Raw genomic sequence first — 27,890 nt, forward strand, 5'->3', positions numbered from 1 at the left:
GTGCTGAAGTCATTCAAAGCAAGGGCCTCAATACTTCCTATTCATTTTTTAATCCTATAGCCCGAAGAAAATACTGTTTAAATCTTCTCTTCTGACACAGTGGTTACTGTTCTCTAATTTCTTTTGAAGTGCCTTGGTTATTTATTTTTTTTTAACTGCTAGTACAGCAGTGGTATAGCCACATCTGACAATATATCAAATTCTGAACAATAATAAATAAAATAATAAATAAAATATTAATAATTTGTTCTCTAATTTTGATATCCAGTGTATATTATATGCTACTTTCTATAGCTGCAGACCTCTGCCTGCATTTCAGAGGGTTGGAGAGGGCTGTGGGAATCTGTTTGAGGAGATTAGTTTTGAATCCTCCACGAGGAAACTTTCAGCAGCAGCTCTCAGATTTATTGAACATAGGGTTGTAGATGATTTGTTTGTCCCATCAGAAAATAAAAGGACATGCAGGATAGCGAGAGGTCGGGGGGATAGTATGCAGATACATTTAATTTTGTACTGCAAGGTTGGATCTCCATCCACAAGGGGGTGGCTGGCCCTCAACAACGCAGCCCCTTTGCAGAATGGCTCAGTCCCGTGCTCCTGAACTCACCAGGATCCTCCATAGAGCTTTTCTTGCACGTTTTCGTAAGCAGCTAAATAAAGACATTGATTTTGTTTTCCTCTGTGAAGTTGTGCGGATTTCAGTTTTATTTGTAACCTGCATGCATGAGAATTGGGGCTGTTCATGATTTTTAGTGCAGTTCTTCGTGTGCACTTGGAGTCTCTGAGCGTAGCCAAAGGAATTACTTTGCGTAACTGACGTCAGGAATGCCTCACCAGCACTGGCGGTGGGCAGGGAGCTGCATCGGAGGATATGAGGAGCAATCGTGGAAGAGGACTGCAGTCCAATCTGGTCTGGCTCACAGCCCCGCGTCCGGTTGTGCGTAAACGCTGCTAAAATAGTTGGCGGCGTTTAAAGCGTACAACTTTGGCCCTCATTCATGTTTTTATTCGCAACACGTCCACGTCTGGGTGATGTGCACAGGAATAGATCAACACTACTCCAACCTCTTCCGCATATTGGATTTCAATGCAAAGAGAAGGTCGCCAACGTCCCTGTAAGGATTCGGGAAATGAACACTGCTGCTGACGCGGACTCAGTATTGTTTTACTTCTGAAACGGCTTTTTTTCCTGTGCAGTTTTGATTAAGGGGTTTTCTTCAACTCACGAAGCATTTCCTCCCTGTATGGGACTACTCGTTGCACTGCTTGTATTCGAATACAGTCGAGTTTTAGATAAGCCCGTGCTGTGTATGTACAGTACACACATTCGAGCATAATGCATTTAATTTAAGGACAATCCCTGTCTATAAAAAAGTGCCAAATTAAGACGGAATGGCGAACGAGTGTAATCGTAACATTGTGGAAAAGTACATCTGCCATAAACTCTCCAAACGGGGCTATGTGTTTGGATTTGATGATGTCCGGGATGAAGATGCTGCTAATAATGGGTCACTAGTTGTCCCTCCACCGACTTTGGTCCGCCGGTGTCGGGAAGCCAGCACCGGGCCTGAGAGCGACAGCATCCCCCACCACTGCAGACGACTCCCCCAGTCCGACCCGACCGCCGCCGCCACCCACAGAGTCCTACGCGAGGCTGGAGACGAACTTGAAAGACTATACCAGCCGGACTTCACGGAGATGTCTCGGCAGCTGTATCTCACCTCCACCACGGCGCAGAGGAGATTCGCCGAGGTTATCGACGAACTGTTCCGGGACGGTGTGAACTGGGGCCGGATTATCGCTTTCTTCGAGTTCGGGGGCACGGTGTGCGTGGAGTGCGCCGCCAAGGAGGATATGACACCGCAGGTGGACAACATCGCGGAGTGGATGACGGAGTATTTAAATGGACCTCTGAACAGCTGGATACAAGATAACGGGGGATGGGTAGGTCTCATTCCTTGTAGTTGAGCGCTTTGCAGTTGTGTGCCACGGGGGCGCAAAAGTCCTCTTTTACTCTGGTTGAACATGTTGTAATCGACAAATTCACCTGATGCATACATGTTTAACTGCGATCAAAACGCTCATCCTGATTGTACACAACATTGAAATCCCCAGCTGTAGTTGATTTAAATCTATTTCTCTAGACGTGCCCATTACGCACGACAGAGCGAACGTTAGACATGGACGGCCTCACTTGTGAGCTTCTCTGATTGGATGTTCATGGTGGCTGTTAAACTTATTTGGCCAATCAGACCGCGTGCTCTGTCACACCTCCCGACGCTCTACACAAATCCCGCCCTGTCAACAAGAGAGCCAGTGGCAGCCACGCAGCTGCCATGAGCCAGAAGGGGTAGTTTATTGAGTGTGTGTGTGTGTGTGTGTGTGTGTGTTCCGGGGGAATTGAAGCTTACAAAAACATTATTTGATGTATCACAGTAGATAAAAACAGCATTTACCTGTATATAAAAACTTTATGCTCAAAGTGCGTCAATGCTGCTTTGATGTAATGCATTATGTCATGGTTGGAGCAGGAGGGTGGAGGCCAGACAGATGTCAGCAAACAGACAACTATTGCTTTAATATGTTCAGGTCTCTGGGCCTGACTGGGCAGGGCTCAACTATCAGGGCCATTTTCTGCATATCTGACACCAAAAACCCTAGGGAATAATGCAGAGAGGCATCCACTTTCTAGCCTTCCCTGTATACACCTGCACCTTCACAGAGAAATGAACAGACTTGAATATAAATTAAAAAAATTGCAACAATTCTCATTTTCTGCAGCCAGCGAATAGCACAGTGGCCTCCTCTTCTGTGCTCAACAGCTATTAAACCAATCTGCTGTGAATTAGACTCTAATTAGCAGAAGTGCACGTAATGAGAGCATAATGTTTGTACTGCTTGATTAACTCAGCCGGAAGGTATACGTTGTGTGTGTGTGTGTCGGTGTGTGTGGGGGTCATCAATGATTCTTATTGAACATTTCATCTCAAAGGGAAGGACCATTTAACATTCCCCTTGAGTCTGCCTTGCCCCTGGAGGTGTCAGGAGGTTGTGCCACATATCAAAGGCAGGCAACAGAGGGAGGGCCCTCGAGGAACACAGCGTTAATCTGCAGCCACCGTGTTTAACACACAGTCCTGTTGGACCTCTTTTGTCTGCTTTTTAGACCTGTGCCTTGAAGCCGGCCCAGTCTGGGCTGCCAAGATGCCTCGTCGAGCTCTCTGGAGCCTGTGTCCTCTGTACGATAATGTAGGTCATAATAGTCTGTGTTTTCCAGCTGGGTGGAGATGGCTGTATCTCTGCTGCTCTGCATCCACTCGAGAGACAGAGAGTACAGTCTTTTAATCCAAAGGATTATTCAGGATTATTTGAAAGCGCATGTTTCCACTTTGGGTTATTTTTGGTAAACTCTGCTCTCTGCATCAAGGAAACTATATATCAAAACTAGGCTCTAAATCAATTCACTGCAGAATATACCAGCATCAGAGCTTGTGAGGTTAACCTGGAATGTTTTGAGCTTCAGCACGGACAGTTTGGAGTCGAACAGACACTGATTCATATCATAATTTCAATGTTGCGGTTTTCCTGAGGTGTGTGTGTGTGTGTGTGTGTGTGTGTGTGTGTGTGTGTGTGTGTGTGTGTGTGTGTGTGTGTGTGTGTGTGTGTGTGTGTGTGTGTGTGTGTGTGTGTGTGTGTGTGTGTGTGTGTGTGTGTGTGTGTGTGTGTGTGTGTGTGTGTGTAATTAGTTATTACCCCACATTTAATAACTGTCATTGCAGACTCAGGGCTTTGTCAGTGCTCTAGGTTGTTAAATTCAGCTTCTCTTTTTTACCAACTGTGTGTATTGTTTTCAACGTGTGTGTGTGTGTGTGTCATCATGGCAAAATGTGGTCCTGGAGACACCAACTGTAGCGGGAACTAGCACAGAGGCGGTTTTGAGTATTTTTCCAGGTTTGTCTTTCTGAGGACAGATTTTGTCTCTGTGATAGTGTCACAACCTTGCGATATAAACTTACAAAACATTACTGGTGTGTAGCTGAGATCAAAATTAAGACCGATTTTAAAAAATGGGTGTGATCCGAGCATGGGGGCCTTGACCCGCCACTTTACACCCCTGGCCTGATAACTGTTCCCTTCTTTTTTTCTCACAGTCACAAAACTTTACAGGTGTGGTCCAGGCAGGGGCACCGGAAGTAGGGGGATAGAGAGTAGGGAAGTGGTAATTGATAGTAATATTATGCTAAGATTCATGTATGTTTATTTGTCTGTGCAATCTTTGTTCTGTAAGCTTTATTTCCACATATTTAATTCTAAATTCAGTTTAAGAATCCAATTGTGGTCTGGAAATGTATTTCTTATAAAATTAAAATATATTGCGTCTAGGAATACTGGAATCAGCTCGTAAATACCCAACATGCAACCTTTTTCACCCCCCCCCCCCCTCCACACACACACACACACACTTTCTAAAATAAATTCCTGAGGACATGACCTCAGTGTCCTCAATGGTTGCTACGACCCAGACAATGGCTGCCACTGTTTAGCTATACATTACTGTAGCTGTAATGCTACATGTTTATGTCTAATCTGCTCATCTTAGACTTTTATGAGGGTATCCATCCACTTTGGGGTCCCACATTTTCAAGGTTATTTGAATTTGTCCACCACCTACCATAGGATTGTTCTCTTCGCTCTGTGAGGTGTGTTTTTTTCTTAATTGGGTTTGCACAGCTTTGTGTGTTTAGACAGGTTGTGTTAATAGTAACTTACACTGCCTATTGTGTTATTTTATGCAAGATGTGAGCCTTGTGTTTTCCACTACCCTTAAAACAGGGGGGGGGAATCAACCTATTACTGACATTTTGACACGTGAGAGTGGTGTGGAAACAGCTTTCTATCAGCCACCCTCTGGTTCCTGTTGTTTATGAGACAATTTTAGCCCAAAATAGGAGTGCCCACTAATCGTTGTTGAGTCTAGGCATCACCCGCGCTGAGTCAAATACACCTTTAGTTAAACAAAACGATCTGCCCTTAAAGCATAACAAAGCAGTTACTGTATTTGCAAGAACCCAGCTGAGGGTGGAATGGCTCCCATTCTGCACTGATTACTTCCCACACTCCGGGATGTGAAACACTGTCCTTTCATTGTGCTCAGCACTCAGTTCTCTCCGCCGGTATAACTTCATCCTTTGTGGTGGCAGAAATTGCACTCATCAGGGCATCATGATTGCATTTAAGCTGCAGCCTCACCCACACGTGGACATGGTGCACCTGTTTGTTTACAGGCCCTCCCAGTAAATACCAAGTGATTGAACAGAGTGGCAGACACAGCATCCCAGTTTTTAAAAAACACGCTTGACCTCAGACATTTGACTGTCTGAGGGGGCGGCTCAGAGCGAAATGTGCTCCAAGAGGATAACAGCAATTTCACAACTTTAGAAGGTTAACTTAGATCATATGAAGAATTACAGTACATTTGTTTGGTCCCAAATGATATATCTCAACTATTATAGGATGTATTGTCATGAAATTATTTACAGGCATTTACAATCCTACTTTATCTAGCGCCATCATCAGGTCACCTAAAAAGCTCTTTTGAAGCTTCAAACAACAAGATCAGGTGTCTGAGGTAGCCCTGTGTGTGTGTGTGTGTGTGTGTGTGTGTGTGTGTGTGTGTGTGTGTGTGTGTGTGTGTGTGTGTGTGTGTGTGTGTGTGTGTGTGTGTGTGTGTGTGTGTGTGTGTGTGTGTGTGTGTGTGTGTGTGTGTGTGTGTGTGTGTGTGTGTGTGTGTGTGTGTGTGTGTGTGTGTGTGTGTGTGTGTGTGTGTGTGTGTGTGTGTGTGTGTGTGTGTGTGTGTGTGTGTGTGTGTGTGTGTGTGGTAGTCCCCATCAGAGATCTTGCCACGCTCTTTTTAGTACACCATAATAGTGTGGGACAATGTAAGTTGGCATGGGTTGGGTCCATCCTGTGGGGGATTCCCTGAGCGCAATCTGCTCGTCGACGGGTGGGACCTGCATGTTGCTACAGTGTTGTGGGCATCTGGCTACGCCCCAATCCCCCCCTGTTGAGGCTGAGTGGATCTGGGACAGCGAGGAAGTCATTAATCTCCATATAGGTGACATGTCTGCAGCGTAGAGGGGAGAGAACCCAAACAAACTCACTCACAGAGGAGCCAAATGCAGGTATGCTCTTAGGAAAACAGAAAGAATCCCGATGAGATCTCACTTATATCCAATTTGTGTCTCCAAGATGCAACTTCAATCTGTTAAGCACAAGTCAGTACTAACGGTGGCAACCCTCCGGAAGTGTTCATGACTATGTTTCCCCTGGCTTTGAGCTGTTCTCAGAACAAAACGAAAGTTAAATTTGAGAGGACGTGCTTTTACAATGTAATGAGCTCTTTAAGTCATGACTAATGCATCCATTCTGAGACAGGAATCTTCTCGTTTCACTCCTCCTGCTGTCACTGTCTTGTTTTCATCTGTTAATTTGTAGTTGTTTATCAGTCGGGCCTCACAAAATTAGAGTGCGGGACGAACTCTGCTTTCTTGTTTCTAGCAATTAGACAGAGGAACAAACAATTACTCATGCAAATAGCATTTAGGGGTTTTCCCCTCCAACCCATTATTTCAAATCAAAGAAATAACTTCTTAATTTCACCGCTGAGAAGCGAGAAATGTCTGCAACTAAGGCAGAGTTTTCACTGTACACCACAAAAGAGCTCAGTGTGGCGAAAGGCAAGCCAAGATTCCCCCCGTACTGTACCCCTTTTGCTGCGCAGGCCTCGGCCGCTCGCCATCTGCCACTGTGTTTACACCCATCAGCCCAACAACTGCAATCTCAGAAATATTTCCTACAGACGCAGGCCGCTCTGGGCTGTAACTCTCTGAATTAGTGTGACATGAATACTTCCTTTCAGGCCTGAAGAGATCTCAAGTCTCTCTGTTATCTGGGTATCTGAGATGCTCAAAGCAAAGACCTTTGTTCCAGCTATTCAGTCCGGTGTGGGGAATTCTTAAAAAAAAAGCAGGTTTAGTAACCTTTTCTAGTTTTTGTGGAGCTGTAATAAAGTGGATACTTTGGTTTTTGCTCTGAGAGTATTTGTATCTGAATCATTTAATGAAACTGGTGGTTACCTCTTTAGTATCTATAATGACATAAATAGCTTTTCATTGTAATTTGAAGAAGTATATCATTTATCTATATGTGTCCATGGCTTCATAAATGCCTGTCCTGTGGCACAGAATTACATTTTTTGAGCGCTAAATATTTCCATGGTAGTATTCACAAAAGAAAAAAAACTTTAGAAATTGTAAATTTAAGACGTTTTGTAGCCAGTTTCACCAAAGATCAAGTATATATATTTTATTACAGTGCATGATTTGCCTTGTCTGTCTACAGCCTTTCACTACATAGAATAACAAACATAAGGTTTTGTTGCAGCCGGGTATGGTGCGATGAATAATTCAGCGATTTATTCAAGATGTGAACTGCAATTCTTTCATTTTTCTGACAATGAAACAAAGTTGATTCTCAAACTGTAGACACGTGTCAGCCTTAATTATAGAAAAGGCTCTATCATCTCTAAAACTAAAATTCACCCAAACAAAGGATTTTTTGATACTGTTGACTGGAACGTAAGGTCAGACATTGAGTTTGATCTCTTTTCAGTTTGACACGACACTCCTTGCTTTTATGTTATGTTTACGGCATCTTTACCATTCCATACATGCCGATCATGACTTTAACAACACGGTTAGCACAGAAATACAGTTTTATTTTGAACCATTCCTGGAATATAATTCTGGTGTTTTTTGAGTGTTGTTCTTATTTCCACCACCTCACTTCTCCCCAGAGGCTGTCCACCCTGTCCTGTGTGCCTATTTCTGGGCCTCCTCAGGAGAGGCAGAAGAATGTCTGCTGGGGAGGCAGCGACTGTGAATAAATAATAGAGACGACCTGGATGTTTCCTTCCTGAGTGGCCGGTGAAGGGTGTGGGTGATTTTTGTTGTTGGATGATCATGTCAGCTGAGCATGCTTCATTCAGGAACCACAGTAGGCGGTTTGCGTGCCAACGTGTGTGCTTTATTTATGTGTGTTTATTTTGCACATTTTCTTTATATAGGCTTTGGGACCATGTGAGCCTACCCATTGGCGTCTGTGAATTCATCCATATGATTGTGTTTCCCTTTTTTAGTATTTTGTTAAAATCAGTAATCACCTAAACCTTCTGTTTTCCTTTTTCATGAGGGACACGTGCCCGAGCTGTTTAAAAGCACTACCATCCCAGTCAGAACACACACTGATGAATAATATATGGAGCGGATAAACTTGGACACTAAATGGATGTCCCTCAAGTAGAACCCCGAAGGCTGTCTGCGCTATAGACGAGAGATTACCTCGTCTTTTTCCCTTCTTTTTTCTCATCCTGTTTCTCCCTCTTACCCTACCACCCATACATACTCATTTAAACACACACACACACACACACACACACACACGTGCCCAAATCCCTTCATAAACAACACTCTGATACCCTGAGACCTGGCTTTCAGTGTCAGGTAACTCTCCAGATTCCTGAAAAATGCAGGGACATGTGAGGAGCCTCTAAATATAGAAGTGTTACCATCACTGCTCCCGTGTGGTCCTTTGATTGTCACGTTACACACAATCCCCTGCCCTGTTTGCTTGTGTGCTTTTATCGCGTTCACATTACAAATTTGCCCGCCAATCTGCATGGGGGAAAAAAGGTCCTAATGAACCATTTGAGATGTCAGATAAAAGAGTTTACTACCTTTCCTGTCATGGTGGAAACTGGATAATGAGGAGCCTACTGAGACGCTAGTTGACTTTGCCACCGGGCACGCCCTTGCAAGCTGTGCAGCATATCAATATAGGGCAAGGTTAAACAGTTCCTCCCATTGTCTAGCTACTGTAGATATTTTTGGGACAAACCCCCAAAAGGGTTTTAAAAGAGATTTGATCTTCTCAATTAATTTCTAGTGCAACAATAGCCACTACTGATTGAAATGCAGCTGGGAATGGGTCTCCTAAATGACTTTTCAAAGAGAGAGCCTGTTGCATGCATAGCATAACCTTAATAGTTGTTAAAGGGTCAGTTCACCCAAATCACAAAAACAAGATTTTCATACATACATACCCCTTTTACTCTTAATATAAAACATAAACACAAAGGTTTTTGGGAGCTCCAGTACTTAAACATTGCTGCTTTTCATGCTGACCACAAATACATTTTCATTAACCTCCATTGTATTGGGACTGTGACAGAGGTCTCAGTAGCGAAGTTGTAAAGCAGTAATTATAATCATGCATTCTGTCGCGCGCGTGTGTGCGCATCCGTGAGTGTGTTTTTTGTATCTGTCTGTCCGTCAGCAGCTAAACTCACTTACTGCTGGACCCATCAGCATAATATTTCTTGTGCACATTCATGCCTGACCTCTCATAGTTTAAAACAAAAAAAAAAAAACGTTTTATTGACTTGCTCCTCTATGTCCACCAGCTACCTTTGCCTGCTCTTTTTCTGTTTTTGTTTTTAGAGCTGACAAAAATGACAAAAAGAATAGAAAAAACATTGTCTGATGTAGTTGAAAATGATGTAGATGAGAGGAGCGAGAGGGACCTAAAACAATAAAGTTGTAGGTCATAAAACCAAAACAATGAGCTGAAAGAGACTCACTTGCCCCGTAGAGTTGAGAGAAACTGCAGCGCTAAATCCTCAGTTCATTTCTCATCACTACGAGCGAAACCTTTTTACATTCCACAGTCATCTGATCAATTGTTAGCATAAAAATATGGACTGTTGCAGCTTTAAAACCTTACAAAATCTGAAAGAATCCGCATGGCCAGATTCCACAAGGGGTCAATGGGAAAATATGTTTTTTTGTGATTTGGGTGCATTGAACCTTTAAGGTTTGTAAAGTTCATATACGCACACAAGCAGGCAAACACAGAAGCGGATGTACTGGTGCAAATCAATTATTTGCTGTCCACAAAATGGCTGTGTACACACAAACACACACACACACACATATGCATACACACATATACTGTGGCACATCAGCATGTACACACAGAAGCGGATGTGGTAGTGTGAATCAATAATGCTGTGTTGTCACAGTGACATGTGAGCCGTGGCAGGGAGCAGATGGCCCCGGGGTGCCTAGCTTCCTGTTAGCTGTGCCATCCAGCCTCAACGCGCACACACACACACACACACACACACACACACACACACACACACACACACACACACACACACACACACACACACACACACACACACACACACACACACACACACACACACACACACACACACACCACTACCATCTCCACTGGGATTTCCCCGTGCAACTAGCCACAGCACTGGCCATTAACAAACAGCATGCCATTATGGGCTCTTCGCTACATGCCCTCCTAAAAATATGACAACAGCCAGATAATGGTAAATAGATTTCTTTGCCTTGTCTGTGGAGGTCTGGGGTAAATAATTTTCTGCACCCCCTCCCCAATCTGATATTTGGCAGCAGAGCAAATAACCCTCAGGAAATCGGATCTGTTTCAGTTGACGCTTAGTGAGGTCAGCCATTGCTCAGGTATCACTTGCATTGATTGAGCATTTCCAATGGTTGGTGTTGGTATCTCTGAGCAAAGACTCAATTAGTGCAGTGAACCTAAATGTCAGATTGTATATGAAGGTGATTTATTGAAGTTGTGTCTCTGTGGAAAGGCTTTGGAGCAATTGTTTTAAATTCAATTCAATTTTATTTATAGTGTCAAATCATAACAAAAGTTATCTCAGGACACTTTACAGAGTAGGTAAAGACCACACTCAATGATTTATTTATGATTTACATAGACCCAACAATTCCTCTGTAGAGTACGGTGGCAACAAAAACCTTCCCTATAACAGGCAGGAACGTCGGACAGACTCAGCTCTGTGGAGGACGGACATCTGTCTTGAACGGTTGGGGAGGAAGAAAAGGAGACAGAAGAAGAAGAAGGCCCTTAGTCATTTTTACCAGTGCTGTTTGAGTGCTATGATTCGCTCTAAATCCTGAATGGAAGTCCTCAAATATCTCATTATTATGTAAAAAGTCACACAACTGATTGGCAACTAATTTCTCGAGGATCTTAGAGAGAAAAGGAAGGTTAGATATAGGTCTATAGTTGGCTAGTACCTCAGGATCAAGACTGGGCTTTTTAAGAAGAGGTTTAATTACAGCTACTTTAAAATACTGTGGTACATAACCTGCTGATAAAGACATGTTAATCATATCTAATACAGGAGTGCTAATCAAAGGTAACTCTTCTTTAAGTAACCTAGTTGGGATAGAGTCTAGGAGACAAGTAGAAGGCTTTGATGCTGAAATAGTAGAGGTTCATTTGTTAATTTGTTTTAACACTTTTATGCTGACTGCTTTCAGGCGGTGTGCGAGTGTGTGACCAAGACGTCTCACAGCACTACCCTCTTGGCAGCCGTCTTTGATGGCGACTTATTAGGTTTGAAGTGCAGAGAAAACAATTCGCCCCATGATGTTCTAAAGATAAAAGCTTTGCCAAGGAAACGTTGCTGATGCTGGTACCTATTGTCTCAGGGCAGGGATCAGCGTTCATGAAACACCTTGCCATCCTGAACTCTTGATGTCCTATCAAACCTACAACCAAATTCTGTCAGTACTCCACCATGCACAGACATTTTGTTGCTGTGCTGTCACAGATAACCCCCGCTGTTTTCACAGGACGACTGCATGCTACTTCTGACAGGGATATCTCGCCGACAGGGGCTTACCAAGTATTGCTACAGTGTTATATTACATCAATTTCACTGGGTCTGCTCTGAAGGTGTGCTGCCTTTAATTGGTTGTTGGGCTGTCATTACAATTTCAAATAATGACAGATACTTCAAAGAAAACAGGGAAAATTGAAAACAGAAGAACCGGCAGTGATTCCTTTTCTTCTTAAGTATTTGTTTGAGCATTTTTTGATATTTTCTTTGACAGAACAGTTATGCTTTACGCCTGTGTATGTTTTAAGGATGCAGTCGTCTTGTGACTTATGTCAGAGCAAATTTTTTTATGATGCCTGGGTACAGTTATGGCAGGCGCCATTTTGCTTATTGAGCAGTGTTAATTGTGGCATGTCTAGACGAGCCTCATGTCTGCAAATCTAACCACCAGAAGTTTAATCAACTCTGCAAATTGACCTATAAAGTGTTCCATTTATCTTTCACATTTTGTGGCATTTGGTAATGAGAGAAAGAAGAAAGAGGCCAATAAGTATGTATTTTACTATATGCTGTTTTAAAAAAAAAGACCTTTAATCATCACTGTGCCAAATTATCTGATAGCCTTGCAAACTAATTTTCTGATACTGCCGAATCTATCCCGACAGGCACTTAGACCCCTTGACCTTCAATGTTTCCAAATTTGAATTAATGTGATTCCACATTCCTGCACTCCAGTAAGGACAGTGGGTTGAAAAATATTCCTGGATGAAATGCCTCCACTTCACAAGGTGTCTTTGATCAAGAGGTGAAGCTCACAGGGGTGAGGAGGAGGAGGAGAAGGAGGAGATATGGAAGGGCAGGCATGTAGAGGAGGCCTATGAAACTATAAATAAGCAGTCCAGTCCTTCCACTACTACATCCACACTAATACATTTCATTTTAAAATGCATAGCTTTTGCTACGTTTATACATACCTCCACACCATTAAAACGGAGGAATTTGAAAAAGCTGCAGGATCCATTTTAGTTTGAAAACTCTGGGGTTTTAGTCTGAATGATTGGATGTTGTGTTTGATGATGCAGATTTTGTGTTTGATGACCACGTTTTCTTCCTGATTGGTTCCTATCAGTCACGACGTCTCCTTCTCTCTATCACATGATTATCTTCCAGAAGAAAACAAATCAGCCTTGGCTACTAGTGGACAATGAAGGGATAATGAATTGCGGGCGTTATTGTCCATGTTGTTTATGCTAGCAGCTGCTGTGCAGTTAAATTCTGCATTTTATAATGCTACTACTGCCTACATAAACAGGTCCAGTCCAGCGGCATTATCACTGCGTCCACACCAGCACGTGCATCTCCAGTGTACGTGAATGGTCTGTGATATGCTTTGTTTATGTTTTTAGTTTTGCTAGTATGAACAGAGATTATTTCTGAAACTGTGCCAAAATGCTAGTGTGGACAGAGGTAATATTAATTTATAATGAATTAAATCAGTGTGGATGTAGTCTTACTGCCACATGTGCTGCAGCCAGGTCGAGACTGCTGAGGTAATAGCTGTAAAAAAAGAAATGTACAGATGGTTGGCAAAGTACAACCAGACCACCGGGGCTGAAAGACCAGAGCTAAATGGAGCTAGTACAGCAAATGGCTTTGATTTAATTGGAGTTCATGCTGTTAGAATAGAGAAGTAGGAGTAGATTAGCTCACTCCATAGACATTTATAGAGCAAACTTGGATAAAGTTGCCTGTTAAAGTCATCTGACTCAACAATCATCTGATTCTCAGCTGATCCATCTGCTGACAGAAAGTAGAGGAATGTACTTGTGAAACACCCCCATGGGCATTACATAGCACAAAATAAAAAAATAACATTTTAACTGCCCCAGCTCAGGATAAGGTATGTGCATTTTTTCCTATGACTACTAGAGTCAGTATATTCTAAAATTTCCCTGCACCTTTCCTGAAGGCTACCCGTGCAGTCGCTGATGACCGCTAATAACATTCTCCATGGATTATTCCAGAGAGACCCCCCCCCCAAAAAAACCCTCCTCTATTATGATACTGACATGTGCCTTATTGGCTTTCCACACATTTTCACACCCGACCTTCAATGTCACATTGTCATTCATTAGGTAGGCTGTGCTTGTTTCCCTTTGGTCTCTGCACACAAGACAGGGAAGGTCACACTCACACCGCTCCTAGTGAGCCAGCCTACTCCAGATAGTTCAATCGCCCGTTTTGAAAGCATGCTGCGCAACATAGCCGTCTCCGAGGTCTCTATGAGTCACACTGAACTCAGACCAAAGAAAGGATAAAAGACCCGGAGCAGAAGTAGTGTCCACCCCAGCTCTTAGCTGCTTGGCTTTATTTTAGTTTACATTGATATATCTCTGAAAAGGATTTAAATGCGATTATTTTATTACATAATGCAAGTCGCAGTCGACCTGGTTATCTCAAGGCTCATTCCTTCTCGTATCAGGCTTCTCGGGCACACACACAGTGCAGTTGTTTGTTTCCACACATCAATGCATTCCACTCATTCCTCTCCCCATGGATGAAAATCAGCTGGTTGCCCGGGAGAGGTCATTGAACCTTTCCCCAGTATTCCCAGTCTGAAAAGAGTAGGGGGGGGGGGGACTTTTCTCAGCCAGGATAGCGTTGAGAAGTTCATTCTGAGATTGCTTTTCAACACAGCTGACAGTTAAACATAACTTAGGCTGCGAATACATGCATAGATTTCTCAGTAGGAAGTTAAATTGTACAAGAATAGCTATTACCCCCCCCCCACATTAGTGAAGACAATGCACTAGTATGAATCAAAATTAGGTGATAGTCAAGAGTCTGTTCATGTTGCCAGGCCTGAGAACTACTAGTATAAGCTGCATTTTATAAGCTTATGTGTTTTTAAAAAAAAAAAGTAAAATCTTAAACTTACAGCTAACAGATAAATGTTGTGGAGTAGAGTACCTTTAAATAGTACTTAAACTTGAATAAATGTAGTTACTAGTTACTTTGCACCACTGGCTGTAGATGTCTTAACTCTGACTCTGTGGAAAATTTCCATTGTGGTTCAGCTCCTCTCCTCACTTCAAAGGTGTTCCTGAGGGAGCTGCACCTCAAGCAGATGATTGTTTCCTCTGAAATTATTGGACATCTGAGCTCCTCGATCTGATCTGCTCACAGCATGCCCTGTCCCAGACTGTGGCCTCTTTCATTTACATGAGTACACGGAGAACACTACCTGGACCTGAAACCTGGCCCCATGTATTCCAATCACATAAACCGCTCCAATATCTTGTTGCCAAAACTGACAAGCTTTCATTAAGAAGCCTGACTTCACAAGATTTCTCCTGTATGAAAGAGGAGACTGTGAGGAGCACTGGATGTTTAGCTTTGATGTTCTAATATGTTCTCCTTCGCCGACATGTTTAATCCTCTAGACGATATTACACTTGATTTATTTGGCACTGCTTCCTAAATTACAGAGGTAACTTGGGAGTTAATCAAAGGAAAAGAAAAACATCCCTGCTTTTTGTCAACATAAAATGTGCCCATGTGTTACAGTTTGCTTTTTCTTAGACTTGGAGCTAGGATTCAGGAGTCAGTTAGCGGTTCAAAACAAATACAAATCTCTTAGTTACAATGTCTAACCAACTGTAGCTCTCCGCTGCTGCTCCACCTCCCTTTCTCCACAGTATGACTACATGTTTGGCTTGCCTCTAGTCTTTCCCTAGTTACCCTCACAGAGTCTGTGATTTAACCATACTTGGCTCTACCACAGAGAAGCCATAGTCTCAAACCAGACAGTGATGTCATCCCTGCAGCATCTGGCACAGGAAGTGACTTAACGTTTACTGAATTGTCCAGCTCTTTTACAAAGACTTAGGCTACTCAGTCATTGTCATCTCAAAAAGGAACTTTTTAAACGCCGGGAGTGTGTCATGGGCTCTTTGACGCGAGCAAACCACAACAACTGAAAACTGAATGCACCGTTTCAAGAAGCGAAAAAAGTGACTTCATTTATTGAGCAAGTTGAGAACAATCAGCCACCAGACGCGCTGCACACTGAGCACATGCTGCTGATGGTGTTCCTACACATCCCATTCATTACTCCATATACAGTAGTCATTTCTGGCTCAGATCAGTCAGTCTATTTTCAGCTCCACTGAATTTGAGACGGTGGTTGTGTGGTCTTGAGGTCTTAGGGGGTCAGTGGATATGACTTTTAAGGCCTGAAGCAGCATGCCGCCCCTGTCACAGGAAATGAGCCCCTCCCATGGGCTCTGTTTGTCACAGGAGACGCAACAGGCCACCTGGGAATCAGCTGGTTCCCACGGTATTATCAGAGTGTTTTATCTGGACCAATCAGACAGAGCTTGGCGATAGGGAGCTCCCACACTCCCTTGTTTTTCCAAAAATAAGAGGGACTCGTACGTGAAGCTGATTTAAAGCCGATAGAGCAGTTTGAAATGTGAAAGTTTTTCCTCTGTGTTTAATCTTTAACCCAAACTGCAGTGAATGTGAAGAATGGTATTGGGTTTTTATGTCCATGAGTCCTTCTGCATGTTGGAATGCCATATCTTCTACTTGTTGCTCTTTATACAAGTGCTCTTGCATTCTTGAGCGCAAAATTTTGGATACAACCCATGGAAGTGAGTTTCACGTTTCAAGTTATCTCAGAAAAAGCAACACATTTTTTGGGCTTTCACATGCTTACATGGATCACTGAAACAGCCAATGTACTGTGCAAGGCTTCATTAGAGAAAACACAGAGCTATTAGCCATCCAAGTGGCAGACATCCTGTCTTTACTGGAAAGCCACTCAAGCCAGGTTTAATGCACTCCAAACACACCAGCCTCCACAAGTGTGGATGATGACTCAGCGGCCCTTTTCCACTCTCTCCTATGCTCTTGCGCGTCATCGGTGGCCTTTTAAATGGGCCAAGCAGCAGAGATGTGAGTTGTTTCATTAGATTGGGCAGCACTGTACCAGGAGCTTGATATTTATAGCAGCACAAAAGTCTTGCGGCTTGGACTTTTGTCACTTCCTCCTCTGCTGAGAGGCCGGATGGGCTCAATGCAGACATCCTCTGACGAGGCAGACATCCCCTTTCAGCTTCATTGTATCTATTTGAGGAAGCTATTGTGCCAAATGTTGGCAACTGTGAAGGATTTTGAATCAATTTTTCATGTCAAAAAAGGTTTCAAGGTCAAAATCACAGTTCCAGCTTGTTTTAGAGAATGAAAGAAGCATATCGACTGAGCTGCAGAGGTTGTGTGATTTATTGTGAGGGGAAAGGATAGATTCACTTTTCTTTGATGTCTCTTTGTTCTGCAAGAGACTGTCAATGATACAAGTTCCAGTAAGGTGTGCAGAGGTGCAGATAAATCAGTGCAGGAGGAGAGCAAGTGACAGGAGAGCTAACGCAGTCTGCATCCGTCCAGTCAACCTCACTTTTCTGAGCCTACAAGGTCACCTAGTCCTTCATTTCATGTTGGATCAAAGCTGTTCAATAAAAATCAATGGGCTTAACAAGAATAAAGGGCTTGTAGGGATCATATAACTGCTCAGTCAAGGTTAAATAAGTACATCAGGAATGTTTGTTGATTCAAAATCTGTCTGCACTCAGAAAAACTAGACGCTTTTGGACAAATTGGACGGTTAAACTCCAGTGGTTCTCCTCCTCCTCCTCCTCCTCCTCCTCCTGCCTCCTTTATAGGATGAAAACCAAGTTTACCGAAGCGTTATTCATCTCCAAAGAAACCAAAGTCTCATGTGTAAAGTTACAGTCCTCATTTATCTGGCTGGTTTAGACAATGAATAATGGAGACAATATAAAACACAGGGTGTGTGGGTGATTTACTGGCGTTCACGTTTCATGTTTCAGTAGAGCAGGCTTACTCCCATGGGAATGCGTGCTGTTTTGTAAACAAATGCTGCTTCTGCTTCTGCTGCTGCTGCTGCTGATGTATATTTGAATATTTATGAGGCTTTAGGGTAGAATCCAACGTCAAGAGTGTTTCTCTCTCTACGGTTGAGTCCAATGAAAGTGCATTGCCAAGTATGAAACTTGAGTGTTCAAATGACACTCAACGTGAAAGCTGATTAAAAAGGTTTCCTATTTCCTTCGTTTCAAGTCAGAGATTTTCTTTTTGTTCTCTTTTAATCACATGGACTGAGTGTGTATTATATTATTCCATGGTTACATACTGGCTGGCCATTTAGAAGGCTGTTAGTTGTGTGGATGAATTTATAGGACTATTTCAAAGGTCTGATATTTGTAAAGGATGTGTCAAAGTCCAGTTTTCCTGAGTAGGGTGGTACTTAATTATCAGACTATTTCATATCAAAATAATATCCCTTTAAGCCGATGTTATTGTATCTGTTGAAAATATCTTTCAGTAAGAGCGTGTACTGCCTTGACCTGTAAGGATGGATTTCATGGTGTAGTTTGAAGAATTATTCATCTCTCCTATTCAAGCAGTTTTACAGCTCTCTGTGCTAACTTCAAAATATATCAGCAGTTTAATCATCATACATTGGATTAAGGCTGCATTTAGTAATTATTTTCATTATTAATCTGTTGATCATTTTCTTGATTGTTTGGTCTATACAATGTCAGAAAATACTAGAAAATGCCCATTACGAGAGTCCAATTTGAAATCCTTAAATTATTCTTTTTATCAGACCAACAGTCCATTTACAAAGATTTGAAAAAAAGCAAAGCAGGATCCTCACTTTTAAATATTCAAACCAGAGACTAATTTTGCATTTTTGCTTTAAAAAATGTGTGAAAGGAATAGTTTGACATTTTTGGAAATATTCTGTTTGCTTTCTGGCGAAGAGTTAGATGTGAATATCGAAATCACTGGTCTACAGCCGGCAGCTGGTTAGCATCTTACAGCATACACATTGGAAAACAAGAGGGAACAGGTAGATGGCTCTGTCCAGAGGTACCAAAACCTTCTACTAACGCCTCTAAATCACACTTATTGACATAGTATATACACATTTATCTTGTTCTGTTTAACTAATCAATTAATAGACTAATTGTTTGAGCTCTAAGTGTATACATTTTGAATCAAAGATACTACTCGAGCATATGAACACTTTTGTTTTGTTAGTCTGATCCACCAAAGGTTTGTGTAGGGATCGGGCGTATTTTCCCGATTTTGTGCAGCTTTTCACCCGGTTTGTCAACATCACTTGATTGCGAGGTTGCTGTTTCCAAGTATTGCAGTATTGTCACAGTGTGGTGAAGGGCTCAGTGTCCTCAGCTCCAAGCTGCTTGACGGTGCTGACACAGGGGGATTCACTGGGTAATGAGTATTGCAAAAAACTCCTCCGTCATCTCAATTTTGCCAGGACGGTCGATGGATGACACTCCAGAGGCTTGATCGAACCTGACCTTGCTGCCAGACGAGAGGTCCTGTCACCTATTGTGCCTGGAGAGGGTGGGTTTTTTTTTTCATCTGTGTATGCATTCATATATAAAATAATAATATACACACATAAAAGAGAAATATTAGTGTATATTCAGATCAAAACAGATCAATTACAAACTAAATTAATGTCTTCCCTTTATTCTATTTTCCATCTCTCCCTTGACTCCCAAAATGGGAGTTTTGTTTGACTTTAATTAGCTGCAGAGAAGTCTGCAAGAAGCTCATTAGAAAATCAAAGAGCGGCGTCAGCAGCGTATGCAATATTATATGTATGTTACTATGTGAGTGCTTAGGAAATAAACAGAGCGTGGGGAAAATGCTCGGTTCAGAGGTGAATATAGCAGCGAAGCCACAACAGGCACTTTAATTACAAGTTGAACTTTAACCCACATCCCTTTCTCTCAGTCTCAGACTGCCCGCAATTACCCACAGAAACGTCCCAAAACAGAGATCACTGCCTAATCATTTTTCTGTTTTGGCAAAGCGCTACTTGTTTTTTTTTAAACGGAGTTAGCCAAGCACACAAGATGACTCATTATATTCCACACAAGTCGAGCGATCGTTCCCAAACGCAGGGGGATACCCAAAGGAACTGGCAAATATTTGGCATTTCCTGTTACCCTTAAGATAGCGCAAAGCCATCTGAGGAAGCCAGCAGTGTAAAAAATCTCTTTGTGTTCATGAAAAAGACACTGAGCAAAAACCCAGAGGTCTAAATCATGTGAAATACAAAATCAGAGGTCGAGGACAGGCTCTCTCCCGCTGGTGGGAAAAGCAAATTATGTGTGAAGCTTCCAGCCAGTGTAACCATGACACTCAGGCAGCACGTTGCCTCCCATAGCTGAGTATGGGATCCTCTCAAGTCTGACTCTTTTCCTCTGTATGCGTCTCTCCGAGGGATTCATTGTGTGCAGTAAAAACGAAGGAATGGGAGTGTGTAAACCTGGCTAGGCATTTTCCCATTGGATTCCTGGTTTCTGTAGTTCGGCTGTGACCTTTATAAAACCATTGATCCAAAAAATGAATACTGTGGAGAACTGTAGCCTGGACTTTATTTCCCAGATGCACACCTGCTGTCGGTGGCAGATGGTTTGCTGCGGGGCAGTGAGATGAGTTTTTGAGGATTATAGAGTCTTTTGTTGATTGATGTGATGAATGCAGATGTTTTGTCCTTCCCTGTCCCTGCAAACTCTCTGTGTCCTCCTTTGCCAGCTGCTTATTATTATTTTCTTCAAAGGCTTATATTTTTCATAATGGCAGTCAATACATGAAGAGAAAGAGGGAGAGGAAGGGAAAAAATGAAAAGTAGGCTACCGATGTTTGTTATTCACACTGCTCACATGGTTGTGGCAGGACTTGCTAACGTGTGGGTGAAAAAGTTCCAGGAGCATGCCTCAGTCTCATGATATCCACCTGACACCCTCCCTCCCTCCCTCCGCTACCCAGCTCTCCCCTGGGTCAGTCTGGAGTTATTACCATCCAAGTCCTTATGGGATTCTTTTAAACATCCATCACTGCTCTCATGAACCTCTTACCGTAATTGGCCCACTTTTATTTCAGACTTAAATAGAAGATAATCTATGCCGACCGTCTGGGACAAATGGAGGACAAGCATCATGAGTTTGCCATTTTGTCGAGCCTTGCTAGCGGTCAGTCACATGCACTTGCTGCTGGACCCGGTGGCTGGTTTGTTTTGTTGCCTCAGCAAACCGTTATTTTCCTGGAGTAGGTGGAGGGGGAAAAAAAGTCTGAGGCAGTGTTTTTGCCAGCTAACACATTCCCTTCAGCTGGAGGTCTGACTAAAGAGCTTATTCTCTAATTAATGCCTGAAACCTGGAGAGGAGGAAGGAGGGGGGGAGGGAGGGTAACATTACTGAAAAACAGGGCTTGTTAGCAGTTCTCTAGAATAAAGCCATTTGACATTTTACCCTCCACGAGCTGCTAGCGGCACCGGTCAATGGATGACAAGGTTAGTTGGTCCACCACTAGTCCAAATTGAAATATCTCAAAAAACTGATGGATTTCCATTCATGCTCCCCAGAGGATAACTCCTAATGGCTCTGAGGATCCCTGAATTTTCCACTTGGGCCCGCAGCAGGTCAAGTTTTTCACTTATCGTGTAAGATATCTCAGATGTAAGAGCACAAACTTTGGTACTTGTGAAAGTCATGGTTCGCAGAGGATAAACCCTATCCTAATAATGAACCTCTGGCTTTAAGTGCCAGTGAAATATTTCACTAGTCTCTGGGATGTCACCCAAAATTAACTATAAAGTAAGTGGCTCCCAGTGGCCATTGTGGCACCACCTGGCGCTGCCCAACTCCTGACCAATCCAAAAATGGCCAAACAGGTGGGCCGAATGAAGCCTACAAGCTATGGCAGCCAACTGCCCTTAATTATGCATAACTTTAAGTCCTAATATCTCAAAGGTGAGTTGTATAAAAAATCCATCCCTGTACAGTTGTCATGAATGGTCAAATTGACCATCGAGACCAAAAACGCTTTTTGTACCTTGGGGTTAATGGGAACTGACTTGCTTTTGGAGCCAGCTTCAAGTGGCCGTTCTAGGAGCTGCGGTATTTCTCACTTCTGCACTGGCTTCATTTTTCAGCAGCAGATGTTGCCACTTGCTTAGCCCTCACTGGCGTGCTGGTATGCTAAACTTGGGTTGTGAAAATGGTAAACATCATACCTGTCCAGAATTAGCGTTGCCATTGTGAGCATATTAGCTTACTGAGTTCAGTCTCACATAGCTGCTAGCATGGCTGTATACTCTTAGCCTTGGATAATTAAAAATGCTCAGCTGCAACAAAGGAAATGCCATGTGATTAAAGATATTGCTTGCTGATTTAAGAGTGCTGTGTGTTTTAAACACCAGAGGGCCTTATGGGGGAAGAAACTGCTGATCCTTCCTCCTCTGTGTCGCCGACTGGCCCCCAGCCTCAGGAATGCGACAGGACGGGAAGGGAGGAGAGGGAACAGGAAATACTTTTGTCTCCCAACAGCACTTCAGAATGAATGTTTCCTTCTTTTTTTAGTCCTGTGTGGCCTTATGTTTGATAAAAGGAAACTGTATATTAATGTGTGACACTTGAGTATAGCAACTCAGTTGTGCTTCTACACCAAGGTCGAATAGAGTTAGAATTACACAAAACATAATTACTGTAGGTAAATTGAGTTAAATCAAGACAGATTAAAATAGAAAGAGGATAGATTCCCATGGGAACTGACACAGTAATGTTGTGGTGAATTAAAAATGAAACCAGAGGCATCAAAGGGCGTACAGCTTCACAACACTGCTAATAATGTGGTTTGCTTCATAACAAAAGAAATATTCAATAGGAAACTCTTGATATATCCCCTCGTAAACATTTCTACAACATGCTCTATTCTAGTTGGGTTCGAGATAATCTACTTTGTGGGTGTGTTGGAGAGCGAGGAGCTTAGTGCCCTGACTTCCTGTCCAGCTGTTCCTGCTGTCCTTCCTGCTTATGAACAGATGCATTTCCTTGTCGAAGATGCACAGGTATTTGCTCAGTGGACCTTGTTAACACACATATTCTCAATTTGTAACCAACCTCTTTTAAAACTCCCTTCAGCAGCAGAAAGCACCTCTGAGTAGCATTAAAATATTTATGCTTGAGAGCTGCAAGTGCAACACCTAAATCTCTTGACTTGCAACTGTGAATGGGCTCTTTTTGGTGATTCCCATGTTTGTTTAATGTGTGTTTTTTGGGGGTGTGTTGTGTCTCTGCATGGAGTCCGTCTGACGTTGTTAACAGGGTTATATGTGAGCCAAAGAACAGTAATTGACCTGCTTGTGGGCATGGGTGTAATAACACTCTATTTCCACCCATATTTGGTGTTAAACAAGGGATTTACACCTGAAAGGGTGGGTTCAACCTACCTCTGGAGGAGGAGGTCTAACCATGCAGATGAGTTTAGATTTATTTTCTTAGATTTTGAGCTGTTTGTGCCTGAGATTTCTGCTGCAGCATTTAAAGAAACATTTAATGAATTCAGGAGAAACTTTTACCACAAGTGTGATCCCACTGTGTTCTGTGGATTATGTAACAGTGACTAGAGTACTGTTGTTGTACAGAGATGTTGTTTTTGAATCCTTTTTCCGCTTCCATTGTTAAATCTCAAGGGCAGATGTCTTATAATCTGCTAAAACCAAGATACTACCAGCAGAAAGTGAAACACATGTTGTTTGGTGAGCCAATCCTTAAAAATATAAAAAGGCTATATCATTCTGTTTTTTTTCTTATTGTCAACAAACACCGTGAAAAGTGGAAAAATGAATTGATCCTACTACCAAGTATTGGCTGTGAAGTTACAGCCTGATAAAGCGTGTTCTTCTGTGCTGTTGAGCTCCGTTGTTGTAAAAAACACTATTAAAAACTCATTAATGAGCCACACTGTTGCACTGGGAGACATGTTCCTTCATTTTAATGAATATGACCTTGTATTTTATTTCGAGTCAGTCCTTCATGCTGTCCTGCTGCCGTAAATACTGACTAGACCCCCCAATGTGTGTTAATCCTGGAAACTGAAAATAGTGCCCAACAAATGCATCATCTACTTCTATTTAATGAGTAATGTTTGTTAAATTAAACAATTTCTAGCTGTTTAAATACAAAAAGGTTATGTATGTGTGACTTGTTTCTAAAGATATGTTCAGTAGGAACAAACGGGATGCCAGCCTTAGTCTTTATGATGTGTTTTATAGTAGACTCCACCCATCAAATAACCAGCTGAAGCAAGAACGCACACATAGGTAAACACACATTCTTTGACAATTGTCTTTTCTCTCCCTGTCTCTCTCCCAGGACGCCTTTGTGGAGCTATATGACAGACAGGGGGACTCCCTCTTCAGCTGCACCTGGCCCTCCATTAAGACGGTCTTCGGTCTGGCTGCGCTTGGAGCAGCTAGCCTCACCATCGGAGCGTACCTTACACAGAAGTGAACAAGCCTTTTTTTTTTCCTACCAGCTTGACTTTATTCCTTCTCGTGCCTCTTCTTTTTTCCCCTTTATATAGACGCCCCTGACCCCTCAGAGACAACCTTCAGACTCTTCCGAATCTGGCTCTCTTCAAAGCCCTCTCTCAGAAAACTCCCTCTTCCTCATCCCTCCGTGTCAAAACAGACACAAATCAAAACAACAGAAGCAACCAGATGCACAGCCCATACAGAGCAAAGGGTATCTTCGAAAGAGGCAGCATAGATGTAATCACACTAAGCTGAGTACAACGGAGGAGGAAGGAGGTGGCATCGGCGGCATGCATCTTTTTTTTTTGTTTGTCTGCCTGCTTCTGTACTAGTTATAGCATGAATGTTGAGTGTTAGTGTAGGCTTTGCATGTGTCAGAGCTCATGTGGGACCTCCATTTGGAGGCCTTGATGATGGGGCTGCAGGGACAATGATGCCCCACACCGGAGAGGAAGCGGCCGCAGCCCCCGCCCCTGCTTGTAAGGGTGAAGAACCCCGTTTGAACTGTGGACTCCAGTTACCCACCCCCACCCCCCCATCCCCTCCCCTGCAGCCGTCCTTCAAAGGACTTCCTCCACAGAACAGCTGCTCAGAATGTATAATGGAAACAGCTTGCTACAACCAGCGCAGTTTGTGTCTACTGCTTTCACTCCTCAGACAGCTCCAGTGAACTCTGAACACACTGCACCATTATACACTCCCTGGCCTTTAATATGTAGAGGGAAGGGCCGGTGGAACGACTGAGCCCTGCTGATCTTTTCTTTTGCAGAGTTTGAAAGCTCCTTGATTATTATGTTGCATTTAATTTTTTTTTTTTGCAGCATGCCAAACCCCAAATTGCGTGGTTTTTTACTGCAACAGAAGAGGAGAACGGAGATTTCTTCAAGTAAAAAAACATGCCGAAGAAGCCTGTCGTTGCTTAGAATCATTATGTGGATGAATATACTGAGAAAAATGTTGAGCACAGCACAAAAGAGTGAGGTAGAAGTAAAACAAGGCATCTTAAGAAGAGACTAGGCCCCCTGCAACATACACGCACAAGATTTGAAATGTGCATTCCTGAACTGCTCCTCGGTTAAAATGACTCCCTTTTAAAAGTTCACAGATTAGTACCAAATGACTGAGTTTTTTTCTATTTTCTACCAGCTTTCTTACTCACTCCATTTGTGGTCAGATAGTTTGGGCCCTGTCAACATTTGTGCTCCAGCTGCTGAGGCCCTGCAGAGACTCGGTACCGCTACAGTCCAATCTTGACAAGGACGCTTGTTGACACGGACTGAGAAAACCTTGCCTGGCCACAGATGACTGAGTGGAATACCAGGGGCAGACAGCAGGGTTTCCAGCGTGTCCCCATGTGCTGGAACCAGAGATGTCCCTTCTCTCCAGTCTGCAAATGCATTCAGTCATTGATTTGTTTTATATCTATGTTTGTCTTGTGTTACAGTCCGACAGAACATTTGGGAATGCTCACAGGCAACATAGTATTTAGTTGTAGCCTACACACTTAGCAAGAAGGTTATGGAAAAGTGATTTTTTTTCTTTCCTCTGTCATAAAAATCTTCAACTTCTTTGTTGCATAGGTGAAACATACTGTCTTCACACAATCAATATGTGTAACCATATTTATAACAGAATAGGGTAGAAGATAACAAACAACAGCAAAGGAGTTGCATTTTTCTATTTATTGAGAGGTACCAGATCACAGATTTTTTTTAACAGTACTTTGATGAAAAATAAATTGTTTTCACTTTTTATTCTATTCTATGGAATCACACTGTAACTAAATTTTTTTCCTGGCTGCTATTATAACAAGAAAGATTTTTTTTTTAAAAAGTGAATTTCTGTGTCATATTAATATTGGCTTAAGGCTGCTATACTGTCATTTAACTTTTACTTACAGCTTAAACTGCCACAGATTTACAGTATAGTTCTAGAGAGCTGGACACCAAAGTGAACTTTTATTAATCTTTAACTTAAAAACAAAAAAAAAACATAACAAGTAGCTTATGGAGAATACACGTCGCTTCACTCCACTGAGTCTATTCAGTGAAGGTCAATGATCTCCCTGTGGAGGGTTTGTCTAGTGTTACTGTACTATATCAGCTTAACTCTTGTCAGCTTTGTGCTCCGATGATAACTCAGTGCTTATTTGTAAAATGTTGACCTGCCAGACTTAAAGTGTAATTCCGGCGCAAAATCATTCCATGTTTCTTTTTCTGCACTAACATACATCAAATAAGCCGTTTTTTCATGGAGAAATCCGGTAGAGTCGCTATAACAGCCGGACGTGGCTAACAATGATTAGCTTTTGGCATTACGGTGAAGGCATTAAAACAGCTTTTTTAACCACTAATACTGCTCAAAATAACACCAAACCTCTGCAGTAGCATAAGAGTCCCTTCACATAAAACAAAGCACCAACAACATAGTAAGAAAACCTGGAGTTTATTAAAAGAGTGCTTTGAAAGACTTACCTACTGGCCCCTGTACCAGCTCCTCTCATAGTAAAGTCCATTCAAGTCGATTACGAAATGCAATACAAAAGGAAGGAGCCCATTGGTGCTTCGGTTAATGTGTAGGGATACTTATCATGCTACTGCAGAGGTTTGGTGTTATTTTGAGCAGTATTAGTGGTTAGAAAAGTAGTTTTTAATGCCTTCCCCGTACTGCCCCAAGCTAATCAGTGTTAGCCACGTCTGGCTGTTAGCGACTCTGCCGGATTTCTCTGTTAATAGTTCATTCACGATGTCTTGATGGCTTATTTGATGTATGTAAGTGCTGAAAAAGACCATGGGATGATTTTGTGCCGGAATTACACTTTTAACCTTGTCTCAGTTGTCACTATAAACCACCCTATTCTCATTACAGCAGTTCACAGTGTGCGATACTCCTAGTGAGGTGTGTGTGTAAGAGAGAAAACAAAAGGTGATTCATGAGCAGGAGTAAGAACAGATCAACAGCAATATACTGTAACTTTTTATATTCTCTGTGCATATATGAATGTAGGCGCCATGGTTGCTGTACTGTTTTGTCTATAATCACAAGCCTGTAGCACTTAAATAAGTGAATTGTGTTTCTGTTGTTTACTGCTATATCCACAATAAGCTAGTGGGATCATATTGTTCCTAATAAACCAGATTTCTCAAGCGGCTGCAGTCCAAGTTCATGTAGAGTCTGCTTGTTTTTATCGATTCTCAGCTTCATCTCTGAGCATGTCAACAAGACTGAAAGAGAATATACTGTAGCCATAGTGAGCAGTGCTGCTTTGAATATCTATTATCTATACATAGCTGTGAACTATATTGTAAGCTTGGCTGCGTCAACATGACAGTCTCCTTGTGAAGGACTGTGCACGCGCAGCAGCAGCAGCAGCAGCAGCAGCAGCAGCAGTAGTAGTAGTAGGAGCAGCAGAAGCAGCAGCAGCAGCAGTCCCCATCAGACATCAAAGCTGTCCCCCGAACGCAGCACTTGTCAACCTCCCTCTTCTGCTCCATGAGCTGCTAAACATGAGTGCAAAAACCCCAAAATGCCCTGCGGCCAGTTTTTTTTTTTATATTACTGTTCTGATCACACTTGTCTTCAAAGGCTACAGCACTCTTGCTGCTCGTTGGAATTTGTGAAAAGCATGATGCAGTAAAACTAATGTTGAAAGAGTCAAGTGGGTGCGAGAAAATGAGGGGAGTGAAAGAAAGTAGTGGT

At 42.5% G+C, this 27,890-nt stretch overlaps 1 protein-coding gene across 1 annotated transcript; it reads left to right on the top strand.

The window, feature by feature from the left end:
• Positions 1-870: 870 nt before the first annotated feature.
• Positions 871-27,342, top strand: bcl2b (BCL2 apoptosis regulator b). The gene is made up of 2 exons (XM_083928977.1): positions 871-1,944; positions 24,031-27,342. The coding sequence occupies exons 1-2, from the start codon at positions 1,393-1,395 to the stop codon at positions 24,166-24,168; spliced, it is 690 nt and encodes a 229-aa protein (XP_083785103.1). The 5' UTR covers positions 871-1,392; the 3' UTR covers positions 24,169-27,342.
• The last annotated feature ends 548 nt before the right edge of the window (positions 27,343-27,890 follow it).

Source organism: Echiichthys vipera (assembly GCF_963691815.1).
Source record: "Echiichthys vipera genome assembly, chromosome: 15".
Taxonomy (NCBI): domain Eukaryota; kingdom Metazoa; phylum Chordata; class Actinopteri; order Perciformes; family Trachinidae; genus Echiichthys; species Echiichthys vipera.

What these genes read in the sequence shown, in the direction of transcription:
- bcl2b (XM_083928977.1), top strand. Translation starts at nt 1,393, where the DNA reads ATGGCGAACGAGTGTAATCGTAACATTGTGGAAAAGTACATCTGCCAT. An exon ending in TACAAGATAACGGGGGATGG is followed by an intron (nt 1,945 to 24,030) that starts GTAGGTCTCATT and finishes TCTCTCTCCCAG; the next exon opens with GACGCCTTTGTGGAGCTATA.